Source organism: Podarcis pityusensis (assembly GCF_964106645.2).
Source record: "Podarcis pityusensis genome assembly, chromosome: 6".
NCBI lineage: Eukaryota > Metazoa > Chordata > Lepidosauria > Squamata > Lacertidae > Podarcis > Podarcis pityusensis.
In genome coordinates, this window is record NC_138030.1 from 33,725,550 (window position 1) to 33,751,361 (window position 25,812).

General features: G+C 41.9%; 1 protein-coding gene across 7 annotated transcripts in view; it reads right to left on the bottom strand.

Annotated features, from left to right (window-relative positions):
* The window catches only part of SYCP1 (synaptonemal complex protein 1), a 56,232-nt gene that overhangs the window by 2,008 nt on the left and 28,412 nt on the right, over positions 1-25,812 (bottom strand). For all 7 annotated transcript variants that reach the window (XM_081009810.1, XM_081009813.1, XM_081009814.1 and 4 more), the window contains exons 18-30: positions 25,170-25,287; positions 18,952-19,022; positions 16,882-16,963; positions 16,366-16,428; positions 10,197-10,259; positions 9,749-9,811; positions 8,210-8,326; positions 7,028-7,138; positions 5,322-5,414; positions 4,709-4,783; positions 2,233-2,292; positions 1,895-2,044; positions 352-492 (exon numbers count right to left, since the gene is read on the bottom strand). In XM_081009810.1, the coding sequence (XP_080865936.1) occupies positions 352-492; positions 1,895-2,044; positions 2,233-2,292; positions 4,709-4,783; positions 5,322-5,414; positions 7,028-7,138; positions 8,210-8,326; positions 9,749-9,811; positions 10,197-10,259; positions 16,366-16,428; positions 16,882-16,963; positions 18,952-19,022; positions 25,170-25,287 (1,207 nt within the window). The remainder of the gene's footprint in view (positions 1-351; positions 493-1,894; positions 2,045-2,232; positions 2,293-4,708; positions 4,784-5,321; positions 5,415-7,027; positions 7,139-8,209; positions 8,327-9,748; positions 9,812-10,196; positions 10,260-16,365; positions 16,429-16,881; positions 16,964-18,951; positions 19,023-25,169; positions 25,288-25,812) is intronic.

Sequence of the window (25,812 nt, forward strand, 5' to 3'; positions counted from 1 at the left end):
AAATTTACCAAACATAATATATGCCTCTATCTAAGGGTTTTTTTGTTCAGACCTATGTGAACCTTGAGGGGAAAATGATCTGGCTAGGTTAGTTGTTACTTCATAGCTTCCAAGGGCATCTGATCAAGGAGTAGTAATCATCTGTTCTGGTGAGAAAAGCAGTTACTTTGGGGGGGGGAGATAATCCATGGAATCATTTATATGGCTAGGAGGGGGGCATATTTTTATGTTGTAAAGCAAAAGAAATGGCATGTGATAACAAAAAGCACTTCAAATGCCTCTTTACACACACACACACACACACACACACACACACACACACACACATATTTCTTATTTTCAAACTAATACCAGGAGGTCGTTCTCAGAGGTATCTGACTGAGTATCCAGTTCTAAAAGAACTTTTCTTTTTTTCTTTGTTACTTCTTCTGAAAGTAGGCTGGTGCTTTCTCTTAGTAATTTAGATTTTGGAGGTGTTTTCACAGTGTAAGTCTATATGGAATAAAAAAAAATATTTTTTTTAAAATCCATGATGCTAACTTATCCTTTTTTTAAAAAAAAGACTCTTTTAAACCTAGAAGCCCTTGTTCACAGATCCTTTTCTTTAGAATTACGCTATGTACAGATAGTACTGTCAGGCAGCTCCTTATGCCCTGTAATTTCTGGGCATGTGAGACCTGTCCCAATATAAGAAACCATGAATGCAGCCCCAAAATATGGAGCGTCAACTACATATGTAACATTTTTTTTGTGCACAGAAGACTTGATTTGTAAGGAAATTTGTAGATCTTGATTGGTTAAGGTGAAAAACATTTAGATTAATGAGAAAGGAAAATATTAATCCCAAAAAGATATATGTAGATTGTAAAGGAGTGGTCCCTACAAACTTTCTTAGGCTTTCCCAAAATAAAAATTTGTTGTGAAATAAATGCATGTGGTTGAAGTGGATTCCAACTTTTTTTCTCAGCTAGCACTGCAGAAGTATAAGCAACTTGCATAGTGGATGGAAATGCAAAGCTAGCTTTCCAGTCTGCACTGTACTCCCTCTGAGTAAGTGGCAGTGCTGCTGCTGGCAAGGTAGCATTGCAGCTCTGCACCACTGAGCGAGCCGCTTCTGTGAATGTGTTACAGATACCTCTTGGCTGGTTGCAATGATGAGTGTTTTTTCTCTCTCTCTCTGTATGTTGCCTTAAGACATATATGTGGAAGGCAATTATGAAGTAACAACAACAAGAATGGCAAGTGATCTTCCCCAGTACGTAACTCTGCAACCCAGCTATCTTATCGGTATGAAATGATGGGGGCTATTTTAGCTAGTACTCTACCATCTGGGTGCTTAGTGAAGCTTTGATAGATGACAGACCTACACCCTAAACAAGTTAATGTCAGTGGATGGAGCTTCTGATTCTATATTGCTTACTTACAGCATTTAAAAGTGACAAGCTACATTACTGGTTAGCTGAGGATAGAGGAGCCATCAAATCACAATATAGTGAAGGAATATTGCATCACTCATTAATTACATAAAGTGGTAAATACACAACACAAAAAATAAAATAATCAGAAATTTGGAAATAAAGGTAACACAAGACAACAAAGCCATGGATCTACAAGCAGCCAGTGCAGTGGGGCAATGCCATGCCACTGCCCTCCTGACAGTGACATTGTTGCCACTTACCAGATGGGGCAGGGCAGCAGTGAAGTTTGGAGAATAGAAACTTTAAGCTAAATATTACTTTCTAAATAGTGATTTTTTAAAAAGAAAAAGGAAATCTACCTTTTCATACAAAATTTAGAAGTGAGTATCTTAAATCAAACTCTGAACAAATATAGATAAACAAGTAGATAACAAACAAGTACATAAAACTGAAACGTAATATATTAAGAAACAAACCCTGGCAGGTGTCCAAGAAGACTTTTCTTTGTATTCCAACTTGTTCACATTAGCAGGTGTAAATTTTTGAGACATTTTCTTTTTTGAATGAAGAGATGGAGAATCTAGGCTATTGGTTTTAGGTGTTTCCATGAAGGATGTTTGTGTTTTCTACAATTAATTACAGAAAGCATAAAAATATGGAGTAAGTATGAGAAGAACACAACTACCATAACAACAAATATTACTAGAAAATTTTACTACTTTACAATGCATGTATCAGGTAACTTATGCAATAAAAGTTGAATGCTATATTGTAGCAAAGCATAATAATTTTGAAAAACAGAAGTAATGGTCACCTGATGCCTTTTTTCTTTTTTAGAAATGTCACCTTTATTTGCTTCTCTTGCTAGCTTTTCCTAGACAGAGGGAAATATTGCAACTTAAAAAATCTTTTGAAGTTTTCTGTTTAAATATACTTTTTTATTAGCACAAGACAATTAGGGAGCAGTTAAGTGAGAAGCTCAGAAAACCATTATCACCTCTACCACAGTTGTTTTTTAAAAGTTAAAATCAGCTATGAAGGACCCCCTGGATTAGGTTCATGCACTGTGGAAAGAATGTGCTTACCCCACCACCAAAGCTGCTGTACATTCCATGAGGCAAAAACAAAACAAAACATAAGGTAGGTTCCAAAGTGTAGGATTTCAGATTTCACACATTTCTCTATCTTAATATAGGGAGTCATCTTCCATTTAGTAGGGAATGATCTTAGAAGATCAGGTCTAATAGCCACACCTTCATTTTTATTACCACTTGATTCACTGCATGTGGAATAGCAGAAAACAGAATGGTGGTTTCAAACTGTTCTTGAGGTCTAATACGCCAATTCCTCAAAAGACAGACAAAATGGATTTAAGCTAATGGCTCCTACAATAACTTGTTGCTCTCCTGACAGAAGCAGCCAGTGTGAGGGTTGAGTGGTGGGGGGAGCAACTGCATGACCTGGCCTCCTGGCAGCAGCATTGTTGCAGTTTATCAGGACGGAAAGAGGAATAGGCAAGGTGGTGGGGAGTTTGGCATTCAGCAAACACACCAGCAGGACAGCTGGACTGGCTCCACCAGTACATTTCATAGCACCAAACTCCCTGCCACCTTGCCGCTTTCTCCCTCCCTCCCAGTAATTCACCAATACCATGAGGCCAGGTCTACACCATTGCCGCTCTCTGATGGCCACCCTAGCCCCCAAATGTTGTTGTATTCCAACTCCCACCAGTCCCAGGCAGCATGGCTAATGGTCAAGGTTCAAGGACATTATAGTCCAAAAATGACTAAAGACTTGGGCTAGATACCTCTAGTACAGTGGTACCTCGGGTTACATACGCTTCAGGTTACATACGCTTCAGGTTACAGACTCTGCTAACCCAGAAATATTACCTCGGGTTAAGAACTTTGCTTCAGGATGAGAACAGAAATTGTGCAGCGGCGGCACAGCGGTAGCAGGAGGCCCTATTAGCTAAAGTGGTGCTTTAGGTTAAGAACAGTTTCAGGTTCGGAACAGACCTCCAGAACGAATTAAGTTCTTAACCCGAGGTACCACTGTATAGGGGAATCCTGTGGCCAATTAAAACTACCCTTTACCTTTGGTGAAGCATTACCTAGATGAGAACTCCATGGTCAAGCTAGATCAAATAATTTTTAAGGTCCTAAAATATATTTCTTTTAATCTTGCCCTGACCTCACTGAGTATATGCTACCTACTGCAAATCTGTGGGAAACTAATGAACTAAGTAGTTTTTGTTTCTGCAATTTCTATGTAAGGATTTCCAGGGTGATTCTCTCTATCGTGCTAGAAGTGGCTTACTTGGTAGGATAGCTGCAGTGCTAGCTTCTTGACAGCCAGGTTTCTACTGTTTGACAAGAGGGATAAGGTAGGTGTAGGAATGCTGGAATGGCTTGACTGGTGCACCTAAACTATGCCAGTTTCCCCATCACCTCAGACTCCCCCCACTTTCTCATCATTACCAGTGAGTTGAGGGAGGGGGACTCACCCATTTGCTGTCTGGCACAGAGGCACTTTCTTTGTTACCTTTATGGCCTATTACCTCACCACGAGGCAGCAGCAGAGCTAGCCGCTCAGGTACTGGGAGCGGCACACATGCCGTGCACCTGGGGATGAGGCAAGCCACCTATGGGGGCGGGGCGATCGGCGCAGTGGCACAATCCTTCCAGGGGCCGATCATGGCGTGGTGATACGATCCTCCCGGTGGGGGGCCGATTGCAGCACAGCGGCACAACCCACCCAGGGGGGGATTTTGTCACCCCCCTCTGCGATGACACCTGGGGTGCACCGCACCCACCACACCCCCCTTCCTACACCCCTGCCACGATGCTGTTCCAGCAATTTGAAAACTTAGTTAGATTTTAACACTTGCTGGATCCAGGAATTGCAGTCTAATAGTCCCCCACTCCTCAAAAAAACTCATAACAGTATGCTTTATGTCAACAGTTTGAACAATTTACTGAACAGTACTGTTAATGAAGCTTTTGTGCTTTTATTATTAAAAAACAACAACTATTTTCCTTCCCTCCCTTTTTCTTCAGGTGTTTAACAAGGATTTGCTTTAAAAGCATTTTTTATAAGTCAGACAATGGTTGTCTTAAAAAGGCAAAATCATCATTATTCCTTAGAAGCATATTGCCACTGGGTGTCATTCATTCTTCTTTAGGGCTGTTTAAAAAGTAAAAAACAACTCCTGGACATAAGGGAGACATAAAGTAACCCAGATAATTTTCACAGAATTGTGTGCATAAAATTAAAAAACCAGAATATACCTTCTCTTCCATTTCTATTTTAAGTTGCTCCTGAAGGGAGGAGAGTTCCTTTTTCTTATTGGAAAGTTCACTTTTCTGAGAATGATAATTAGGTAAAAACTTAGTAGCTCAGACTCTATTTAAAAACTCGTTCACATGCTCAACTTTTTCAGAAAAAAGAGCTTTGCATGCATTTAATAAAATAAAAATAAAATTTAACTCAACCTTTCTCTGTTAAAGGATTGCAAAAAAATAAGTGCCTCTCTCTGCATGGGAGACAGTGATCTGACAGCTACAGTAAAAGCCACATTATTGAATTCAATTCACCATTAATATATATCTTCATCAGTACTCCTTGTCTCATTTATTTTCATTTCAGTTTGTCCCTCATGTTTCCTATAGATGTACAGAAGTACTATAAATAGTTGTAACATTTGTCTACATTTAAGAAAGTTGTCGGTTTCATTTTGACTCAAAATTGGGCAGTGACTTCTAGTTCCCACACAGAAATTCCTCCATTGGATTAAAGAAACGGCGGTGAATCATAATAAAATATAGAAATAGGTACTGATGGGACAGTAATGGATAACCTCTAGCCATACCATGGCTGAAATAGTTTAGGAGGTATTCTTACCAAAGATCCTATTGTTGATGATACCTCTTGTTCTTTTGTCTTATAGCATTCTAATATTGCATCTTTTTCTTCAACTGTCTTATCATATTGATGCTGCATAGAGGAGATGGTCATATGTTAATTCACATATAATATTTAACTGCTTATTCTGCCTGCTTGCAGCAGAGGAAGGTGGTAAGCAGCACCAGTCCATTAGCTCTGCTGAGAGACCAGCTCCAGTTGCTTTCCCTCACCCTGAACTGTTTTCATTTCAGCTGATAATTAGCAGCATAATATCTGTTTATGCACAAGTCCTAATGGAATTCAATCAGGCTTATTCTGAGGTAAGTGAGTATATAATCCTAGCTTAAAAGAACTACTATGGGTGCTTCCAGATGGGTGTAAATTTTGTCTGATTCCTCTCCTCCACTTTAGTATACATGTATATTTATTTATATGAATATAAGCACTAATTTCACAATGGGAAAAAGATGTAAAAAAACAAAACAAAATATTAAGTATACAAGTGGACGCAACTGGAGGAAATATCTGAATGAATGCAACCAAACACTGGTAAGGACTCATGATCAAGCCTACCCAGTGGCAGTGAAGGCAGCAAAGAAGGCATACTTTGCTGCCTCCATTGCATCCTCATCATGTTGTCCAGCAGAGCTTTTCCGGGTTGTATGGGGCCATTTACAGGCTGGCTCAAAGGAGGTGATAGAACCAATGGTAGCTCACTGTGACTTGTTTTGCAAAGCGTTTTGAGGATAAAATTGCTTGCATCCACCAAGACCTTGCTCTGCTGTTATAGCAGATGAATCTCATGGAGTATCCAGAGCACAGTCTAGTCCTGTTGTGTTGGATGAGTTTCAGTTGGACAAGGTCCTTGGATCAGTCAGGGTTGCCACTTGTGCTCTAGACCCTTGTACTTCTTGGCTGATAAAATCCAGCAGGGAGGGAACAGCTGGCTGGGCCAAGGAGGTGATCGATGCCTCTTTACGAGAGGGGGTGGTCCCTGCCTGTTTGAAGAAGGCAGTGGTAAAACCACAGTTGCTATTCTCCCTTTCTTGGGCAAGGTTCTGGAGCAAGTGATCGCTTGGGGTTTTTTTATTGGGTTGTTGTTTTTATTGATGTTTTATACATTTGATATTTTATGTGAACTGCCCTGAGACCTTCGAGTATAGGGCGGTATAGAAATGAAATAAATAAATAAATACATGTTGAAAGATTAACGGCACATATATCAAGGTAATTTTAATCTGTTTTAGTATTTTAACATGGATATGTTTTTAAGTATGGTTGTATTTTTTTCTTGATTTTAATGTTTTACCTTTTGATAGGTTTTACTTTACAATCATGCAGTGTACAAATTTTATGAAATAAATAAATAAATATAACACCTACACCCCCATCAGATAATACACACAACCAAGATTTCAGACACCCCAGGTTTTTTTGTTATAAATAAATAAATCACTGACACACCAAAGGTAGGCGGGAATTAAATACCTCATGGAAATGCAAATGTTTAAATTGCTACAACTGGAGCTACATTTACTTTTTTGCTGCTTTTTTTTACTTTTTTATATTTTTATATAATATAAATAACAGCTTGTATGTTGGAAAATGAGAACCAATGCAGCAAATATAGCAAGCTCCAGCTCCATCCCACATGGCGCATCTCTTGATTCTAGCTTGTATGTATAAAAATAAGTTGTGTTTACCTTATGCTTTTCCATAAGTGCTACCATTTCAGTTATTTTGTGCTGACATTGAATGTCGATTTCTTTCTGCTTTGCTACTGCTTCATCAGCTACAAATTTCATTCTCTCTGCCTATTAATATCATATGTGAAGGAAACAGTTTAATGAAATAATATTGATATTCAATAATTATATGTGGAACCTATGAGTTAAATTCAGTGGCTGCACAAATGGAGCAGACCATCTGAACCAATATGGATAAAAATAAATCATTTTTTAAAGTAAGAATAAAGACTAAATTTTAAACAAAAAAAATCTGTTTCTTTTATTATAAAAAGTTGTAGATTCTAAGAGAGTAATTAATCCAACCACCCTAGTTCTAGTTAGTGGATCAAACAGAAGGCTTTGAATGAACAGTGATGCTACACTGGCAAGTGAAATACCTGAGTCATAACAAAGTTCCTGATCATGGTATAATACTACTGTGCCTTTAATACAGTCTAGGAGGGTAGCACTTATTCTATGGATTTAGCCTTAGTATCTTTTATACTTGTGAAAGGAACTCCCAGTACTTTGGGAGGCAGGAGAGATCCCTCATCAATCCAAGTTTCATTTCTCTCATCTCAGAAATTAAACACCCACAGCTCAAGATTGTAGGATAAACCTTTCCTTTGGCTGACCAAGGCACAGAGCTTAAAGCTCTTTTTCCATCAGGTTTTCCCAGTGTGAAAGTAGCTTTTAAGCTCTCTACCTGAAAGAAAAACCTGCATTTGATGCTTCCTGTCCTCATCCCGAACCATAACACGTGGGAATAAAAAAAATCCTTCCAGTAGCACCTTTAAGACCAACTAAGTTAGTTCTTGGTATGAGCTTTCGTGTGCAAGCACACTTCTTCAGATACACACTGTGTATCTGAAGAAGTGTGCTTGCACACGAAAGCTCATACCAAGAACTAACTTAGTTGGTCTTAAAGGTGCTACTGGAAGGATTTTTTTTATTTTGACTATGGCAGACCAACACGGCTACCTATCTGTAACCATAACATGTGGGGTACATTATGAGTAAGACAGATCAGAGTATGATAAACAGAGACTGCTAGGAACTGATAAGCAGACTGATAAATCCCAATCATGTAAATAAAAACGAGTTTAACTTATGCAAATTATGCAAGTTTACAAAATGTAAAAAAACTTGAACTCTTACCTCTTTGAAAAGTTTTTCTTCCACTTCTCTAGCCTTCTCTATTTCATTTTTATAGTTGTCCATTGTTTCATTATGCAATTTCTTTATATTTTCCAACTCTAATTGTAATTTATTCACCTGTAAATAAAAATGTTTGACTCAATCACAAAAGTCACAAGACAACCTCTAATCTGCTGGATATATTTTAGCACAGGCATCCACAACCTGCGGCCCTCCAGATGTTTTGGCCTACAACTCCCATGATCCCTAGTTAACAGGACCAGTGGTCAAGGATGATGGGAATTGTAGTCCAAAACATCTGGAGGGGCAAAGGTTGGGGATGCCTGTTTTAGCATACTGTGAACACCCCTGTCCTTTTTAGGTTTTCCCTTGCAGTGATCCAAAGGAGAAGAAAAGTATTCCCAAATGGACTTTTGAAGTAACTGCAATTGAAGCAGCAGTAAGGAGACAGCAACCAATGAAGCCTTCAAAAAGGAAAGTAGCTCTTATTCTGTTATTAGATGGAAGTACTGTATGTTATGTTCACAGAGCTCTTTTTCTGTACTGAAAGCATATATCAGCAGAGTTTTAGAGAATTAGTAGCAGTGGATCCATATGCAGAATCAGATCTGCTGCCATTTTCCTATGAAAGTGGTGGAGTGCCAAGGAAGATATGAAGTACAGCTTCAATCCCAAGCATCTCTAGGTTAAGTACCAGGCATCTCTAGGCAAGGGCAGAGGAAGGGGTTTGTGGTAGGAGTGGGTCACCCTGGGTGTCACCACTGAGGGGGGTGACAAAATGCTGGAAGGCACTCACTGCAGGGCCTGCAGCACGCCCGAGCCATGCGTCTCTCCTGGGAGAGACACGGTGGGTTGAGTGCATGCAGGCTCCAAACGGTCTGCCCACTGCCTCCCCCCCCCCCAGCTGTAGGGTGGCTGAGTGGGAGGAGGCAAGCAGACTCCGGAGGCCCCACGGTGTGCCCCGCCCCATGGGCAGCTCGCCCCACCCCTGGGCTCGCCACCCCAGGGGCCCGAGCGGCTTCCTCCGCCACTGTCTCTAGGTAGGAGTGGGAGATACTCCTGTCTAAAATCCTGGAGAGCCACCTTCCGTTCGTATAGATAATGCAGAACTAGATGGACCAATGGTCTGACTCAGTATAAGGCAGCTTCCTATGTCTCTGGTTGCTCTTTTAAAGATGACAAACTGTATCTCCACTTTTCAGAGCCAAGCATGTACTTGTAATTGAACTGTTCCATATCCCAGTTCTACTGGAAGATCATATCAGGGCAATTTACTTACATGTTGAATGATCTTGGTGCTCTGCTGACTAATCAAACAAGTATTGAAGACATTCCAGAAGAACAAAACTAGAACTTGAAATGGACTATAATTATTATTATTAATTTATTTATTTATACCCCACCCATCTGGCTGGGATTCCCTAGCCACTGACTAGTTCATTCACAATAATGAACATCTTGTAGGTCTTAATTCTTCAAGTTTTATATTTCTTTTCTCTGCAACTATTATTCAAATGACATAGAAATCAAACATCTTACTTTTTCTTCCGTAATACATAATTGCTTGCTCTCTGCTGCAACTTTCTTTCGCAAAGCCTTGTTCTGTTAACAAGTAAGGTTTTATATTTACGAAATTAAAGTTATATTGTGATTTTCTGCCACTAAAGCTATGATACATAATAAGCAAATTGAGCCAGTAAAAATATTCAGTTATTTTGTCTTTATTTTTTCCCAACAATGTGGAGCATTCAACAGTATGACCAGTGCGCACATGCACACACACACACACATATTGGTGTACTGAATTCTGAGGAAATTAATAAAGACTGTGGGTAGCCAACCACATATGTCTGTAAAAGGACAGCAGTTCTACTCTATGCTACCAGAAGTTGTCTGAGGATCCTTCCTGGTACCCTGGTATACAATAACATTTTATAAATGATATAATTCTATATCTATATTTTTATAACTCTAAAACAGTACTTACGTCTTGCTGCAATTCTTCAATATTCCTGGATTTTGTTTCAATTTGTTTCTTTAAACTGTTAATCTAAAAATTGATAAAAATATATTTCAAACAATAAGATACCAAATGAGTACTTAATGATCACTTTACTTTTGTTAAAACATCTGACAAACATGTACCCTACTGTGATGGGATGATGAGCTGCTTGTGCGTAAAATCGTATCCCCTCAGAGTTTGTTCAAGTCCACAAACCTCTGTCTGTGACGGAGCCCCTCAGACATGGCTCCTCTAGTCACTAGCAGATTCCGACAGTGGTTGCTTTCGGAATCGCTTCCAACATAAAAGCTCCTTAACGGAAACACGTCTTCTGGACTCTCTGCGTGACAGTTTCCGGCGAGGAGTGGGTGTCCCTACAGGAGGTCCTGAAACCTCCCCACTGTTTTCGCTGGAAGTGTCTCTGAGCCATCCCTCCAGCTCACTTTCCCTCAGCTCAGCTCCTCTCCCCCTACTGGTTCCCTCTTCAGCTGCTGAGTCTCTCTCAACCTGTGTGAGCCCTTTCACCTCCCTTCCTTCCGATGGCAGTTCCCTGACATCCACCTCCCCTCCAGGGCCCCCTTCACCCCCTCTCGCCCCCTCCTCTACGGGCGGTGAGTAGGCAAAACCCCGGAATGAACTTCCTTCATCTTCCGATGTCTCGAACACTTCTCTCCACCTGTTGCGGTTCCTGGTCTCGAAGTACTCCTCCTCCTCAGAGTCCATCTCCCCTTCCCCTTCCGAGTCCGGGAATCCTTCCAACTCCTCCTCCTCATCGGTGGTCCCAAAGTATTCCCTCCGGAACCTCTCCACAGGCTGAGGTTTCCTTGGGAACCTTTGATGGAACGTTTCTATCAATACCTCGTCATTGATATCTTCTGCCATTACCCAAGTGTTTTCTGACTCCGGTTCTCCTTCCCACGCTACCAAATACTCCACCTGATCCCCCTTCCACCTGGCGTCGAGGATTTCTGCCACATGGCTGCTGCATTCTCTTTCTTCTATGACCGGTCCCCGAGTGGCCATCCCTTCTCGTCCCCCCTCATACGGTGACAGTAACGACCTGTGAAATACTGGGTGCAGTTTCATGTGGTTGGGTAACCGGAGCCTGAAAGCCACTGGGTTGACCTGTTGAATGACCTCAAAGGGACCCAATCTCCTGGGTCTTAATTTCTTACAACCTCCTTTGAACGGCAACCCTTGGGTTGACAGCCACACCCTATCTCCCACCCTTATGGTTTCACCTTCCCTTCGGTTCTTGTCTGCCTGCCTCTTGTATTCTTCCTTCGCCCTTTCTAAGTTGAGTTGGAGCTGACGATGGATTGCTTCCATTTCTTCTACAAAATGCTCGGCTGCCGGGACGCTCCATCTCTCCCCTTCTCCCCCTGGGAAAGCCCTGGGATGACACCCATAATTAGCCAAGAAGGGGCTCATCCCTGTGGACACATTCTCGGCATTGTTGTAGGCAAATTCCGCCAGCGCCAACTTTTCTACCCAGTCATTCTCTCTGTCATTGACATAACACCTCAGGTATTGCTGGAGGACACCGTTTGCTCTTTCCGCCTGCCCGTTGGTTTCAGGGTGCCGGGCAGTCGAAAAGTTGACCTCCACCTGCAGTAAGCTCATGAGCTTCCTCCAGAACCTGGAAGTAAATTGTTTTCCTCGGTCTGAGACCACCCTCAATGGCACTCCGTGCAACCTAAAAATGTGTTCTACAAATAACTTCGCTGTCTCTTCCGCCGTGACTGCATGCGAGCAGGCTACAAAGTGGCACATCTTTGTTAGTAGGTCTACCACCACCATGATGGCTGTTTTCCCCTTGGACTTCGGCAGATCAGTCATAAAATCTATCGACACTGCCTCCCAAGGTCGTTCTGGGGTTGGTAAGGGTTCTAATAGCCCCGCCGGCGCCCGCCTCTCCCCTTTGGCTCGCTGGCATTGCTCGCACCCTCTTACATACTCCCGTACATCTTCCCTCACCTTAGGCCACCAAAATTCCCTGGTGACCAACCACATGGTTTTGTGTTGTCCAAAATGCCCCGCCGTGGGGCTGTCGTGCAACTGCTTGAGTACCCTCCCCCTTAAGTCTCCTTCAGGGATATACAGTGCCCCTTTGTAATACAAAGCTCCATTTCTTTCCTCGAAACCCCCTGGTTCCTCTCCCTCACCCCTAAGACCTCTGAGCTTATTCTGGGCGTATTCATCATTCTCTGTTTCCTCTACCAGTTCTCTTTGTCCCACCAATGCCGCCCCACACACCCAGCGGTCCTCTGGAATGACATGTCTCTCTTCGGGTGCTCCCTCCCCCTCCAAATATTCAGGTTTGCGTGAGAGAGCGTCCGCCCTAATGTTCTCTGGACCTGGCACATAACAAATCTCAAAGTTAAATTTGGAGAACTCCTGGGCCCATCTCACTTGCCGTTGGTTGAGCACTCGTGCCGTCCTCCAATACTCTAGGTTCTTGTGGTCAGTGCACACTTGCACCTTATGTTGTGCGCCAATTAGCAGGTGCCTCCATCTCCGGAACGCCTCATGAATGGCTAGTAGTTCTCGGTCATACACCGTGTAGTTCCTCTCGGATTTGTTCAGCTTTCGCGAAAAAAAGGCACACGGTCTCCACTCTGACTCCTCCTTCCCTGGCTGCAGAAGCACCGCCCCAATCGCTCTGTCTGATGCGTCAGTTTCCACTCTCATCGGTTTTTGTAAATCCACATGCAGGAGTTGTTGTTCCGAGGCGAAGGCCCTTTTTAGTTCCTCAAATGCTCGCTCCGCCTCCTCAGTCCAAACGAACTTCTTCTTACTGCTGAGACAGTCCGTAATGGGCGCCGTCAGGTGGGCAAAGTTTCGGATGAACTTACGATAGAAGTTCCCAAATCCTAGGAACCTCTGCACATCCTTCCTTGTTTTGGGTGTTTTCCATTCCAGCACCGCCTGGACCTTGCCGGGATCCATGGCCAATCCCTTGTCTGACAGGCGATACCCCAGGAATTCCACCTCCTTGGTATGAAACTGACACTTCTCCAGTTTCACCCACAGCTGGTTGGCTTGCAGCCTGCTCAACACTTCTCTGACGTCTCTCACATGCTGCTCCTCATTCTCAGAATACACCAACACGTCGTCTAAGAAGGCCACACAATTCTTGTAAAGCAAAGGCCCCAGGACGTGGTTCATAAACGATTGAAAGCATGCGGAGCCTGCTTGTAGGCCGAAGGGCATAACTAAATATTCAAATGCTCCTAAAGGGGTGAACATGGTGGTTTTCCATTCATCCCCCTTCCTTATTCGTATCAGGTTGTACGCCCCCCTTAGGTCCAGCTTTGTGAAAATCTTTCCCTTCCGCACCCTTGTCAAAATGTCGTCAATCCTGGGCATAGGGAAGGCCACTGGTTCTGACACTGCATTTAAGGCCCTGAAGTCACACACCAGCCTCGGCTTGTTCGTGTTTTTTTTATCCACAAAAAACACTGGGCTGCCCCCCACCGCCCTGGACTCTCTGATGAACCCTCTCTTCAGGTTCTTGTCAATGAACTCTCTTAGCTCCTGCATCTCTCTGTCTGACATGGCGTACAGCTTGCCTACAGGGAGCTGTGCCCCAGGGAGTAAATTGATTTGACAGTCAAAGGGTCTATGCGGGGGTAGTTGGTCAGCTTCCCTTTCGCTGAAGACGTCGCGGAGATCTGCGTATTGTCGTGGTACCTTCACGTTCTCCGTTACTTCAGTCCCTGCTAGGGTGGCTTGGGCCCCTGCCAAACCCTTTCCCTCTTTGCAGTGTTCTAAGCAATGTGCTGAACCAAAAGAAACCACTCTCTGATGCCAGCCCACCAGCGGATCATGTAACGCTAGCCAGCTCATCCCCAATATAATGGGAGCTCCTCCCAAGGTGGCCACATTAAACGCTATCAGTTCGGTGTGCCTTGCCACCTTCATTATCATTGGGACGGTCTGCAAGCTGACTTCTCCTCCCAACAGCTCCCTGCCATCGATCGTGGTCACCTGCAGGGGGTTGCTTAAAGGGATTGTCTGTATCTGGTGTTCAGCTGCAAACTCTTTGCTCATGAAATTGCAGGAGCTGCCTGAGTCCAACAGCGCCTTTATCTTTAGAGGGTGTCCGTTTGGCAGCTCTAGCGCCACTTCTATCACTAGGGCGGGTTTAGGAGGTTCTGGCGTGGGCACTTTCACTGCTCTTTGGCCTGGCTGCTGTGCCCCGACGGTGGCAGCCAGGCGTTGGCTTTTACTTGCTCCGGTATTTCTTCCTCTTTTCCCTCCACAGCTCCTACCATCCCTTGCCATTCCTTCCTCTGGGGGCAGACTCTGGCAAAGTGACCTGGCTGTTGGCAGAGATAGCATTTCCGGGCGCCTTTTCCCTCCTTCTTTCCCCCCTCACTGGGCTTTGAAACTGCGCGCGCGCGCGCTGTTCCGATTTCCATCGGCTCTGCCGGCGGGAAAGTTGGCTCTGGAATGTCTGGAATGCGGAACTCCTTCCAACGTTCCCCCTTCCCTTCCCGCCTCTCCAATGCTCTCGCCTCCTGGCGCGCTCCTATGGTCAGCGCTGATTTGGTCAGTTGGTCCATAGACTCCGCCCTGGGCACCCGGGAAAGTTCGTCTTTCACAGCCGAAGAAAGCCCTTCTTCAAAGAGCATTTGAATGGGTTCCGCCGATAGATCCCACCCCAATTTATGGATCAACATGGTGAACTCAGTCCAGTACTCACGGACAGATCGGCTCCCCTGTTTGCAAGCCATTAACTGTCTGCGCACCACTCCCTGTTCAATATCGCTGGAAAACATCAGATCCATGGCGCGAAAGAACTTCATCGTGTCCTTTAGGACGTCACTATTCGCTGCCATCAGGGGTCTAACCCAGTCTCTCGCCCCCTTTTCAAGATGCCCAATCACGAAAGCCACTCGTGATTCCTCGTCAGGGAATTCATCAAACTGCAGATTGAGGGCATATTGCATCTCTGTCCGAAAGCCATGATAGTCTTTGGGCTCCCCCCCAAACTTCTGCACCAATCCTGGTACCTTTCTGGCGAGCTGGGTGGCTTTCCCCTTTTTGTCTGCATCCTGAGCCCTCCTCTCCTCAAGCCTCGCCGTCTGCAGCGCTAGCTGGACCTCCAACACCCGGTACCTTTCTTCCAGGCTTGGACCCGCTCCAGCTCCTGCTTCTCCGGTTCCGGCTGGGTTGCTCATGATGCCTTCTCCTGCACAAGCTGCTTTCAAAGACTGTCGGAATGCTGTGATGGGATGATGAGCTGCTTGTGCGTAAAATCGTATCCCCTCAGAGTTTGTTCAAGTCCACAAACCTCTGTCTGTGACGGAGCCCCTCAGACATGGCTCCTCTAGTCACTAGCAGATTCCGACAGTGGTTGCTTTCGGAATCGCTTCCAACATAAAAGCTCCTTAACGGAAACACGTCTTCTGGACTCTCTGCGTGACAGTTTCCGGCGAGGAGTGGGTGTCCCTACAGGAGGTCCTGAAACCTCCCCACTGTTTTCGCTGGAAGTGTCTCTGAGCCATCCCTCCAGCTCACTTTCCCTCAGCTCAGCTCCTCTCCCCCTACTGGTTCCCTCTTCAGCTGCTGAGTCTCTCTCAACCTGTGTGAGCCCTTTCACCTCCCTTCCTTCCGATGGCAGTTCCCTGACACCTACTGATGTTCTGTTTGTTTGTTTCTGCCTTGTTCTGATAACTTCAATAAAAATGATTTTTTTAAGAAAATGCAGGTAGCTATTACAATATCAATTTTAGTTGTAATTATTTTGTTAGAACAAATTCTTTTGCATAGAATTTACTCATGAGCTTGCTAAGCTTGCTGTTGTGAACAGTTATCTCTATATAAATCCACTGAAGTAAACGTGGCATATATAGGCAGGATTGAAACCTAGAGTAGTTGCGCTAGGATTATTTTAATTTGTATTTAAGTATGTGCATAAAATATTTTGCTTACCTGTAACTACTTTCTGAAACATGTACATCTATAAGTTATCTTAATAATCATTAAACTATGAAATCATTAAAAAAGAAACGATAAACCAGTAATGATTGCAACAAGCATTTCAGTTATGCATATGCTTTTTTTCTATGTAAATATTGTTTCTGAAAAACTGAAACATTGTAGAATAAAGCATTGAACAAACATGAAGTAAATTATATTTTCGTACCTTGCTTTCAAATGTTTTCAGTTGTTTTTCCTTTTTAGAAATTTCATTTTCAATGTTTCGAATCTGAAATTATATTGTAAAATCTGACAATTTTTTTAATGATATTTTCATAATTTAAAATCCTGCCTTTTACTGTCTTTAAGCATACCAAAAAAACCTCACATTCAGCTTTCAATATAACACTTTATCTATACAGAAAGTAATCACAATTATTGAAAAAAAGTATAAACAAGATTCCTGAATTGCATTAATTTATGATCAAGAACAATCACATGTAACACACACATATATGAACTGGGGTTAACCTTGGGTTAGCCATCCCTGATGTACAGTAGATAGTAAGGGGCTTATCCTAACCCTCCTGCTCTTGCCAAGTAAGATTATAAGGAACATTTGTTTCTTACATTGTTATAATTAATTAATGTTCCTACATTGTAAGCTTTATAATAAATAAATTATTTTTAGCTCATCAGTTTACAAGTTAAAATATTTACATAAGAAGGACCAATATCATACATTGTCTTCACTTTCATCAAGTTTGTTTTTTGCCTCTTCATTTTTCTTTTTCATCTCTTCTTTTAGGCACTTTAATTCATTGCTACATGTCAAATTAACAGAAAGGGTTATTACAGTTAACAAATAGCTGACTAAATATATAGAACAGAAAAAGCGGCTTTATTTACTCTAAGTCCGATGTTATTGAGGTATGATCCTGTGGAAGTTTGAAGAACTTTCTGGCAATAAGAGCTGTTTGACAATAGAACAGAACAAGATGGTGGATTCTTCATTGTTGGTTTTAAATCAGAGTCATGGACACTTTCATTGAGATTCCTGCATTGGAGGGGATTGGACTACATGACCCTCATCGTTCCTTCCAACTATACAATTCTATTATTCTATGATTCTACTTTCCTTCCTATATGGACATCCTTTTGCATGGCAAGTTCTTTCCACTGCCCCATCCAACCTATTGTTTCTTTGAACTGAACCCCCCCCCCCAAAAAAAACAACTTCGCAGGCTATGTTTGGTGTTGGGAATTTTGGCCCTCCAGATATTGCTGACCTGCAACTCCCATCATCCCTGGCCATTGCCCATGCTTGCTGTGACTGATGGAAGTTGTAGTTCATTAACATCTGCAGAGCCAAAGGTTCCCCTAATGCTCACTTTCAAAGGAGAAGCAAGCATTTGAAACCTCTAAATTCTTGTTTGACACAGATAAAAATCTGAGCCAGAAGACTTCCTGACTGACTCCTTCTTTGCAGATCTGATCCTGGAGAACATCATGGGGAGGTGGGGTAAAAGTCCCCAGGGAACCCTTTTACTCCAGAAACGGTGGGTGGAATTTTGCCCAGTAAATTTAGACTGTGTACCTAACATACCTTTAAACCACAAACACATTTCCCCCCTCAAATAATTATAGGTAGTGTAGTTTACTACTGTAGTTACAGAATTATAATACCCAGAAACCCTTAACAAATGCTGAGAATTCTTTGAAGGAAAGAATGTGCTTCAGATGTGTTTAAAGGTATATACACAGACTCAGTTTTCCCTAAGCCAACTATTAAAAGCTTCTACCTAGCAAGGCAATGATGTGATCAGAATAGAGCCCAACCCAGCTAACCCCTCGTCAACCTATGGAAATGTCTCTTTTCATTTTGCTACATGCTGCATTGAAGAACTGAGACAAGGGGGTCCCCCAGCGAGGTACGCTTTTCCCTCTAGCAGCAGGGTGGTTTTTTGTGGAACAGTCTTTGAAAGTAAGACAATGTTTTAGGGAGGTAGTCTTATTTTCAATGTCTCAGGCAATGAACCAATTGTTTTGATAATAATTTGATTCATTTTTGGTGAAGAAATCTAGTGTCCAGTGATGGATACAAGGGTTCAACTGGACAAGGCCCATTATTTAATAAGATATCATTAATCTTTACACCAATTTCATTTCCACATTTTAAATGTGAGGGTAAATTAAATTGATTTGAAATTTTAAAAACTTTCAGTAACAGCTAAGAACTGATTCTGACTAATGTACTAATTTCAAACTGATCTATGTCAGTTAAGTTTAACAAAAGAGGCATTAGTATATAAGAATAAAGACAAGAGGCTGAGTCCAGACTTAACCTGCACTTTAAAGCTCAGTTGGAACAAATGGCAATCTGTGGAAAACCCAAATCAATGTTTTTTCTGATTGAGCGCCAAAGAGAGGATTTTTGCGGGGAAAGCTCCAGGGCAAAAACAACAACATTCAGACACAGAGCTTTTAGTCATGGACCTGTGCTTGGAAAGAATGAGGCAAAGGATATGTATGGATAAGCCCTTAGTTGTACTTAGTTCCTAAGAAAGTCAATGGCCTTACATCATGACTGACTGGATCCATCAATTTCAATAGGACTTGAACTATCTTACAAAGCAATCCTAACCAAGTCTAGTCAGATGTAAGGCCTGCTGAATTCAAAGGGGTTTACTCCCAGGTTAGTAAGATTAGAATTGCAGTAAGAACCTAATACTGTGAAATTATAATATAAGCTGAAAATATTCTATAGTAAAACATTCTATAATATAGTGAAAAGATTCTCATTTTTTCTTGCCTTAACTGGATGTTTGTTTCTTTTAGGTTTTGTATTTGCTTTTCAGCCTTTTCTCCAATCTTTTTATTGTCCTGAACAAAATTAAAAGCAATCTGTTACTGAAAATAGGTATGATATGCATGGAACTTTATATACCAATATAAAAATGGCCACAAATGGAACATTTACCTTGGATAGCCCACTGCCACAAATAAATTTCACAATATAATATGCAAACATAGTAAAAATGTGAATGCAATATAGAATATGCAATACAGAAAGCAACAAGGGTGTGAGCACCATCTTCTGATATTCTGAAGAGAATGGGTTGCTACTGAGTGAGAGGCAGAAGTCACAATGTGTTTCCAATTCAGATTCTAGATGCCCAGGGGAATGCCATGGGGAGGAACAACTTTGGTAAGAACTTTGATGAGCTGTTCCTGTTTACACACTCGGATAACCTGGGTGGATAGATAATGATGTAAGTTGCCACTGAAATGCCAGATTGGTTGCAAATATTGCATTTTGACTGTTGGGAAGTACATAATGAGCACAGTGGGATATGGTGGAGTAAGCATGGTGAGGTGGAGGGTATTGGCATGTTTCTGGAAGGGGAAGTTATTATATGGTAAAATATAGGTATCATAAAAAATAGAGAGGGGGATTGGCTGCAGGCTGCTCCCTCTACCTTGCAGCCAAGTAACTGGTGATTTGGTGATTGGTAGAACTGTTATTCAATGCCAGGTACATAATAAGTCCACCCTCATCTATGATTTAATTATGGATGAGAGAGCTGAATTTGCTCGTATAAGCAAGACCTGGTTGGTAAGCTGGGTGGAGTAGATTTGACAAAGTTATTCCCACCCTGACACACACACCTCTAGGTACTCAGTACAGCACCAACCAAGGCTGAAGGACTAGGGGTTGAGAGTCTCTGTGGTCCATCTCTTCTGCTTACCAGAAAACCCTGTTTGCCTTGCAATGCATCCTGAGAGATACTACCTGTTGTTAGGTCAACAGGACTGGGGTTGCAGATGGTGTACCTACTGCCCAATAGCCTCCTTGCTTGAGCTCATTCAAAACACTACCCAACCCTTTGTCACGTATATGCAAAACTGATAACAATACAAACAACGTAACAGGCTGTATGTAACTATATAAATTCTTTTTCAAGTGTGATTCAACATATCATATCAAAATATATGGTTCTAGAGAACAACTTATCATATAAACTAAACATATTGTGAGAAATTAAAGTCCAGCAGATTGACCAGGAAATACAATCTATTCAGTTCTTATATTAGCAATATCCATGGTGTGGAATTCTTATATCAATCTTGTAGTGTTCCACGTGAAAATGCTTTTAAGAATTCTAGCTTTCCTTGTATGCAGGTATCAGACAAAGAACTTAGAAGAATGGCACATACAGAAAATAAGACAAGGATTCCAGGATAATTCCTTGTTTCACCTAACCGGGCTTCATCAGCTGTGCATACTCTGGATTATATAAATGAACATAATGAGATGTCTATAGAACCATATATTTTAATATGATATGTTGAATCACACTTGAAAAATAATTTATATAGTTACATACAGTCTGTTACGTTGTTTGTGTTGTTATCCCTGATTGAGCTGGCACAAGTAGTCTCAACAGTGGTACAGACAGTGGTTCTGGATGACTTCAACATTCACACAGAGGTTGCCTAGCTTGGACCAGCTCAATACTTCAAGGCCTCCATGACATCTATGGAGCTGTTTCAAGTTGTCCTGGGCCAATACACAGTACATGCTTGGTATACTGTTTACTTCAGGGCAAGTTAAGAATAGTTTGGATAGTGAAAGAATAGAGCTGACCCATTTGTTATGACTAGACATCTATCTGATAAAGTTTGGACTTAGGACACCAGCCCTTTATGTAGAGGTAGGAGATTTATTTGGATGGTTCATCCCTGGAGATTTGTGGAATCTGATAAATATTCCAGTAACAACAGTTGATGATCCTGTGAAAATCCTTGCATCATTTTGGTACAGTGAGATGAGGAGGGCTATTCGCATGGTAGTTCTGGACTACCCCACTCCAACACTGGGTAGCTCATTGTGCTCCTTGGTTTTCCTCTGAGTGATGAGCAATGAAACAGGTTGGATGAGGGCTAGAGAGTAAGTGATGTAAGATTCAGTGTGAAGCCAATAAAACTCTGGTTAGAGCAAATAACCGCCTCTACCATGTAGCAGTTGTCAGCAAAAAAGAACCATTGATGCCTCCATGTCCTCAAGTAGTCACTCAACAGAGCTCTTTTGTGTGGTAAAAAAGTTGGTATCACCTGTCCCTGTTAATAGGACACTGAAACAGTCAAAGCCTTTGCTGTGGTCATTTTGCTAGGCACTTTGAGGCCAAAATCTATCATCTTCATGCTGATCTTGATGCCAGTGATAATATGGTCTCTGGTGAGGAATCCAGTAGGCTATTTTATTCAATTCTATATATAGAATATATATCATTTGATATATCATTTCCAGTTATTGAGGCCTGATGTGGACAATGTAATTTTGTCCTTCCATCCCATTTCTTACTGTGCTTGCCCATCCTGGCTTGTTCGTGAAAATTTGGTGAGTGAGACAAGGTGGATTCAGTGGGTGGTTAAAGCATTCTTGTGTTGGGCAGTCCTCACCACCTTGAAGGAGGCAATGGTGTGTTCACTCCTGGAAAAAACTTTCCTGGACCCTGAGGTACTTGATGACTACTGCCCAGATGCTCATACCTGGGGGGGGGGGGAATGCTCAAGAGGGTGGTGCCAGTTCAACTACATACCTTTTTTGAAAGAAATTGATTATATGGACCATTGCAATCTGGGTTTAGGCCTGGTTTAGCAGAGAATTACCTTGGTCACCTGGACAAATGACAATCTCCAGAGGAGGGACAGACACAGTGCAACCATATTGCTTCTGCTGGATCTCCCAGCAACTTTTAGTATCATTGATCATGGTATCCTCCTGAAGAGTATTTGTGAATTGGTGGTTAGGAGCATTGTTCCACGTAGCTCCATTACTTCTTGCATAGCCAGTCTCTGATGATAGCACAGGGGCTATGTGCCTATACCCTGACAACTCAGTAACAGGGTGCCAAAAGGCACTGTTGTATGCCTAATGTTATTTAACAACTATTTGAAGCCATTGGGGTGGGCCCAGTGTGGTGTGTTGTGTCCCATGCTGGGCACATATCACAGGAGGCCTAAGGGATGTGCTCTGGCTGCCTGTTGGCCATCCATCTCTGTTCTGGCTAGCTGTTAGCCATCCAAATCTTTCTTTTCTTGATACTTACATATAAAGTCCTAAACAAATCTGAATCACATTAGTGAAATACCAACGTCTTCTACATTGCCAGGTAAAACTGTCAACAAATGGAACTCAGTTAACTGCAATATTGTTTAATGGTGTTACTATAATTATTTTAATTATGGATGTCTACATTTTAACATTTGTGGAATCATAAGCAGCTTATAAAATATAAAAAAGTCAATTTTGGCATTATACAATATAAAAATAAATCATAACCATATTTCATTGTTGTTGTTGTTTAGTCGTTTAGTCGTGTCCGACTCTTCGTGACCCCATGGACCAGAGCACGCCAGGCACTTCTGTCTTCCACTGTCTCCCGCAGTTTGGTCAGACTCATGTTTGTAGCTTCGAGAACACTGTCCAACCATCTTGTCCTCTGTCATCCCCTTCTCCTTGTGCCCTCAATCTTTCCCAACATCAGGGTCTTTTCCAGGGAGTCTTCTCTTCTCATGAGGTGGCCAAAGTATTGGAGCCTCAGCTTCACGATCTGTCCTTCCAGTGAGCACTCAGGGCTAATTTCCTTAAGAATGGATGCGTTTGATCTTCTTGCAGTCCATGGGACTCTCAAGAGTCTCCTCCAGCACCATAATTCAAAAGCATCAATTCTTCGGCGATCAGCCTTCTTTATGGTCCAGCTCTCACTTCCATACATCACTACTGGGAAAACCATGGCTTTAACTATGCGGACTTTTGTTGGCAAGGTGATGTCTCTGCTTTTTAAGATGCTGTCTAGGTTTGCCATTGCCTTTCTCCCAAGAAGCAGGCATCTTTTAATTTCGTGACTGCTGTCACCATCTGCAGTGATCATGGAGCCCAAGAAAGTAAAATCTCTCACTGCCTCCATTTCTTCCCCTTCTATTTGCCAGGAGGTGATGGGACCAGTGGCCATGATCTTCGTTTTTTTGATGTTGAGCTTCAGACCATATTTTGCGCTCTCCTCTTTCACCCTCATTAAAAGGTTCTTTAATTCCTCCTCACTTTCTGCCATCAAGGTTGTGTCATCTGCATATCTGAGGTTGTTGATATTTCTTCCGGCAATCTTAATTCCGGCTTGGGATTCATCCAGCCCAGCCTTTCGCATGATGAATTCTGCATATAAGTTAAATAAGCAGGGAGACAATATACAGCCTTGCCGTACTCCTTTCCCAATTTTGAACCAATCAGTTGTTCCATATCCAGTTCTAACTGTAGCTTCTTGTCCCACATAGATATTTCTCAGGAGACAGATGAGGTGATCAGGCACTCCCATTTCTTTAAGAACTTGCCATAGTTTGCTGTGGTCGACACAGTCAAAGGCTTTTGCATAGTCAATGAAGCAGAAGTAGATGTCTTTCTGGAACTCTCTAGCTTTCTCCATAATCCAGCGTATGTTTGCAATTTGGTCTCTGGTTCCTCTGCCTCTTCTAAATCCAGCTTGCACTTCTGGGAGTTCTTTTTTTTATATATATAAATTTTTATTGGTTTTACAACATTTTTTAAACAATACAAACAAATAAAAAGACAAACAAACATGTATAATTTCATAACCTTTTTTCCATAACCTTCGTTTCTCGGACTCCCCCATACCTCCCCTTTCTGCATCCCTGTTTACAAAATTATTTCAGCAGCTTCTGAGCAATTTTATCAAATATATGTCCTCTTAGTCTTTTCTCTGACTTAATCTTATGTCACTGTTTCCCTTTTTCTCTCAACACCTCGGCATTTTAGCATTCATCAATTTTATAATAGCTCTTAAGATAAATTTTAAATTTCTTCCAGTCTGCACTTCTGGGAGTTCTTGGTCCATATACTGCTTAAGCCTTCCTTGTAGAATTTTAAGCATAACCTTGCTAGCGTGTGAAATGAGTGCAATTGTGCGGTAGTTGGAGCATTCTTTGGCACTGCCCTTCTTTGGGATTGGGATGTAGACTGATCTTCTTCAATCCTCTGGCCACTGCTGAGTTTTCCAAACTTGTTGGCATATTGAGTGTAGCACCTTAACAGCATCATCTTTTAAAATTTTAAGTAGTTCAGCTGGAATACCATCACTTCCACTGGCCTTGTTATTTGCAGTGCTTTCTAAGGCCCATTTGACTTCACTCTCCAGGATGTCTGGCTCAAGGTCAGCAACCACACTACCTGGGGTGTACGAGCCATCCATATATTTCTGGTATAATTCCTCTGTGTATTCTTGCCACCTCTTCTTGATGTCTTCTGCTTCTGTTAGGTCCTTTCCACTTTTGTCTTTTATTATGGTAATCTTTGTACGAAATGTCCCTTTCATATCTCCAATTTTGTTTAACAGATCTCTGGTTCTTCCCATTCTGTTGTTTTTCTCTATTTCTTTGCATTGCTTGTTTAAGAAGGCCTTCTTGTCTCTCCTTGCTATTTTTTGGAAATCTGCATTAAATTTCCTGTATCTTTCACTATCTCCCTCACATTTTGCTTGCCTTCTCTCCCCTGCTATTTGTAAGGCCTCGTTGGACAGCCACTTTGCTTTCTTGCATTACCTTTTCATTGGGATGGTGTTCGTTGCTGCCTCCTGTATAATGTTGCGAGCCTCCATCCATAGTTCTTCAGGCACTCTGTCCACCAAATCTAAATCCTTAAACCTGTTCCTCACTTCCACTGTGTATTCATAAGGACTCAAGGGCATCCTGATCAAATTTGCAGATGACACCAAACTGGGAGGGGTGGCTAACCCCAGAGGACAGGATCACACTTCAAAACGACCTTGACATATTAGAGAACTGGGCAAAAACAAACAAGATGAATTTTAACAGGGAGAAATGTAAAGTATTGCACTTGGGCAAAAAAAAAAAAAAGTGTGTGATTATAGACACAATCCATACATTGGGTGGTATCCAACCAAGGTTCATGGTTCATATTTTATTATTACAATGAAAAAAAGGAAAACCTGCCTTAAGATCTCCTTGAAGCTTTTTAAAATCAATAACTATATTATTTTTCTCTGTTACGATGCATTCTTTGTCCAATAAAAGTCTACTCAAATCCAGGCTTAGTTGCTCATTCTTTAATCTATTAGAATAATAAAGAAATATTAGAAATAATGATTTAATATTTACTTCTCAAGTGTGTGATTATAGACACAGTCCATACATTGGGTGGTATCCAACAAAGTGCTTCTACTAGTTCAATGATTTCCACTTGTGCAATGGAACTTCTGCCTCTCCTCTCCCCCCCCCCACCCCACTCCTGTGCTAGCAAAAGCGCGTCATCAGATACCACCTACAGTTAAATAGTTTCATAGAGAGAGGTTAATACAATGCTACTATTCAGTGAAATCAGTAGGCTGGATTGTGTCCTACTGTCTGTTTTTAACTTGCATCAGATAGAATAATGTGAACATTTTATTTTTATTTAGACATTATTCGTATATAAATAAAAATAGTATTAATGTGAGCTGGAATGTATATAAGAAATTTAATGTGTAGTGAAGTCAATGTAGGTTTTGCATCTGCAAAATTGTCTGCTTGGGGACAGAGCTCCTGGATCTACTACTGTCAATGGAGGCACACTTCAGTGACTTTCTACCATCTTTGC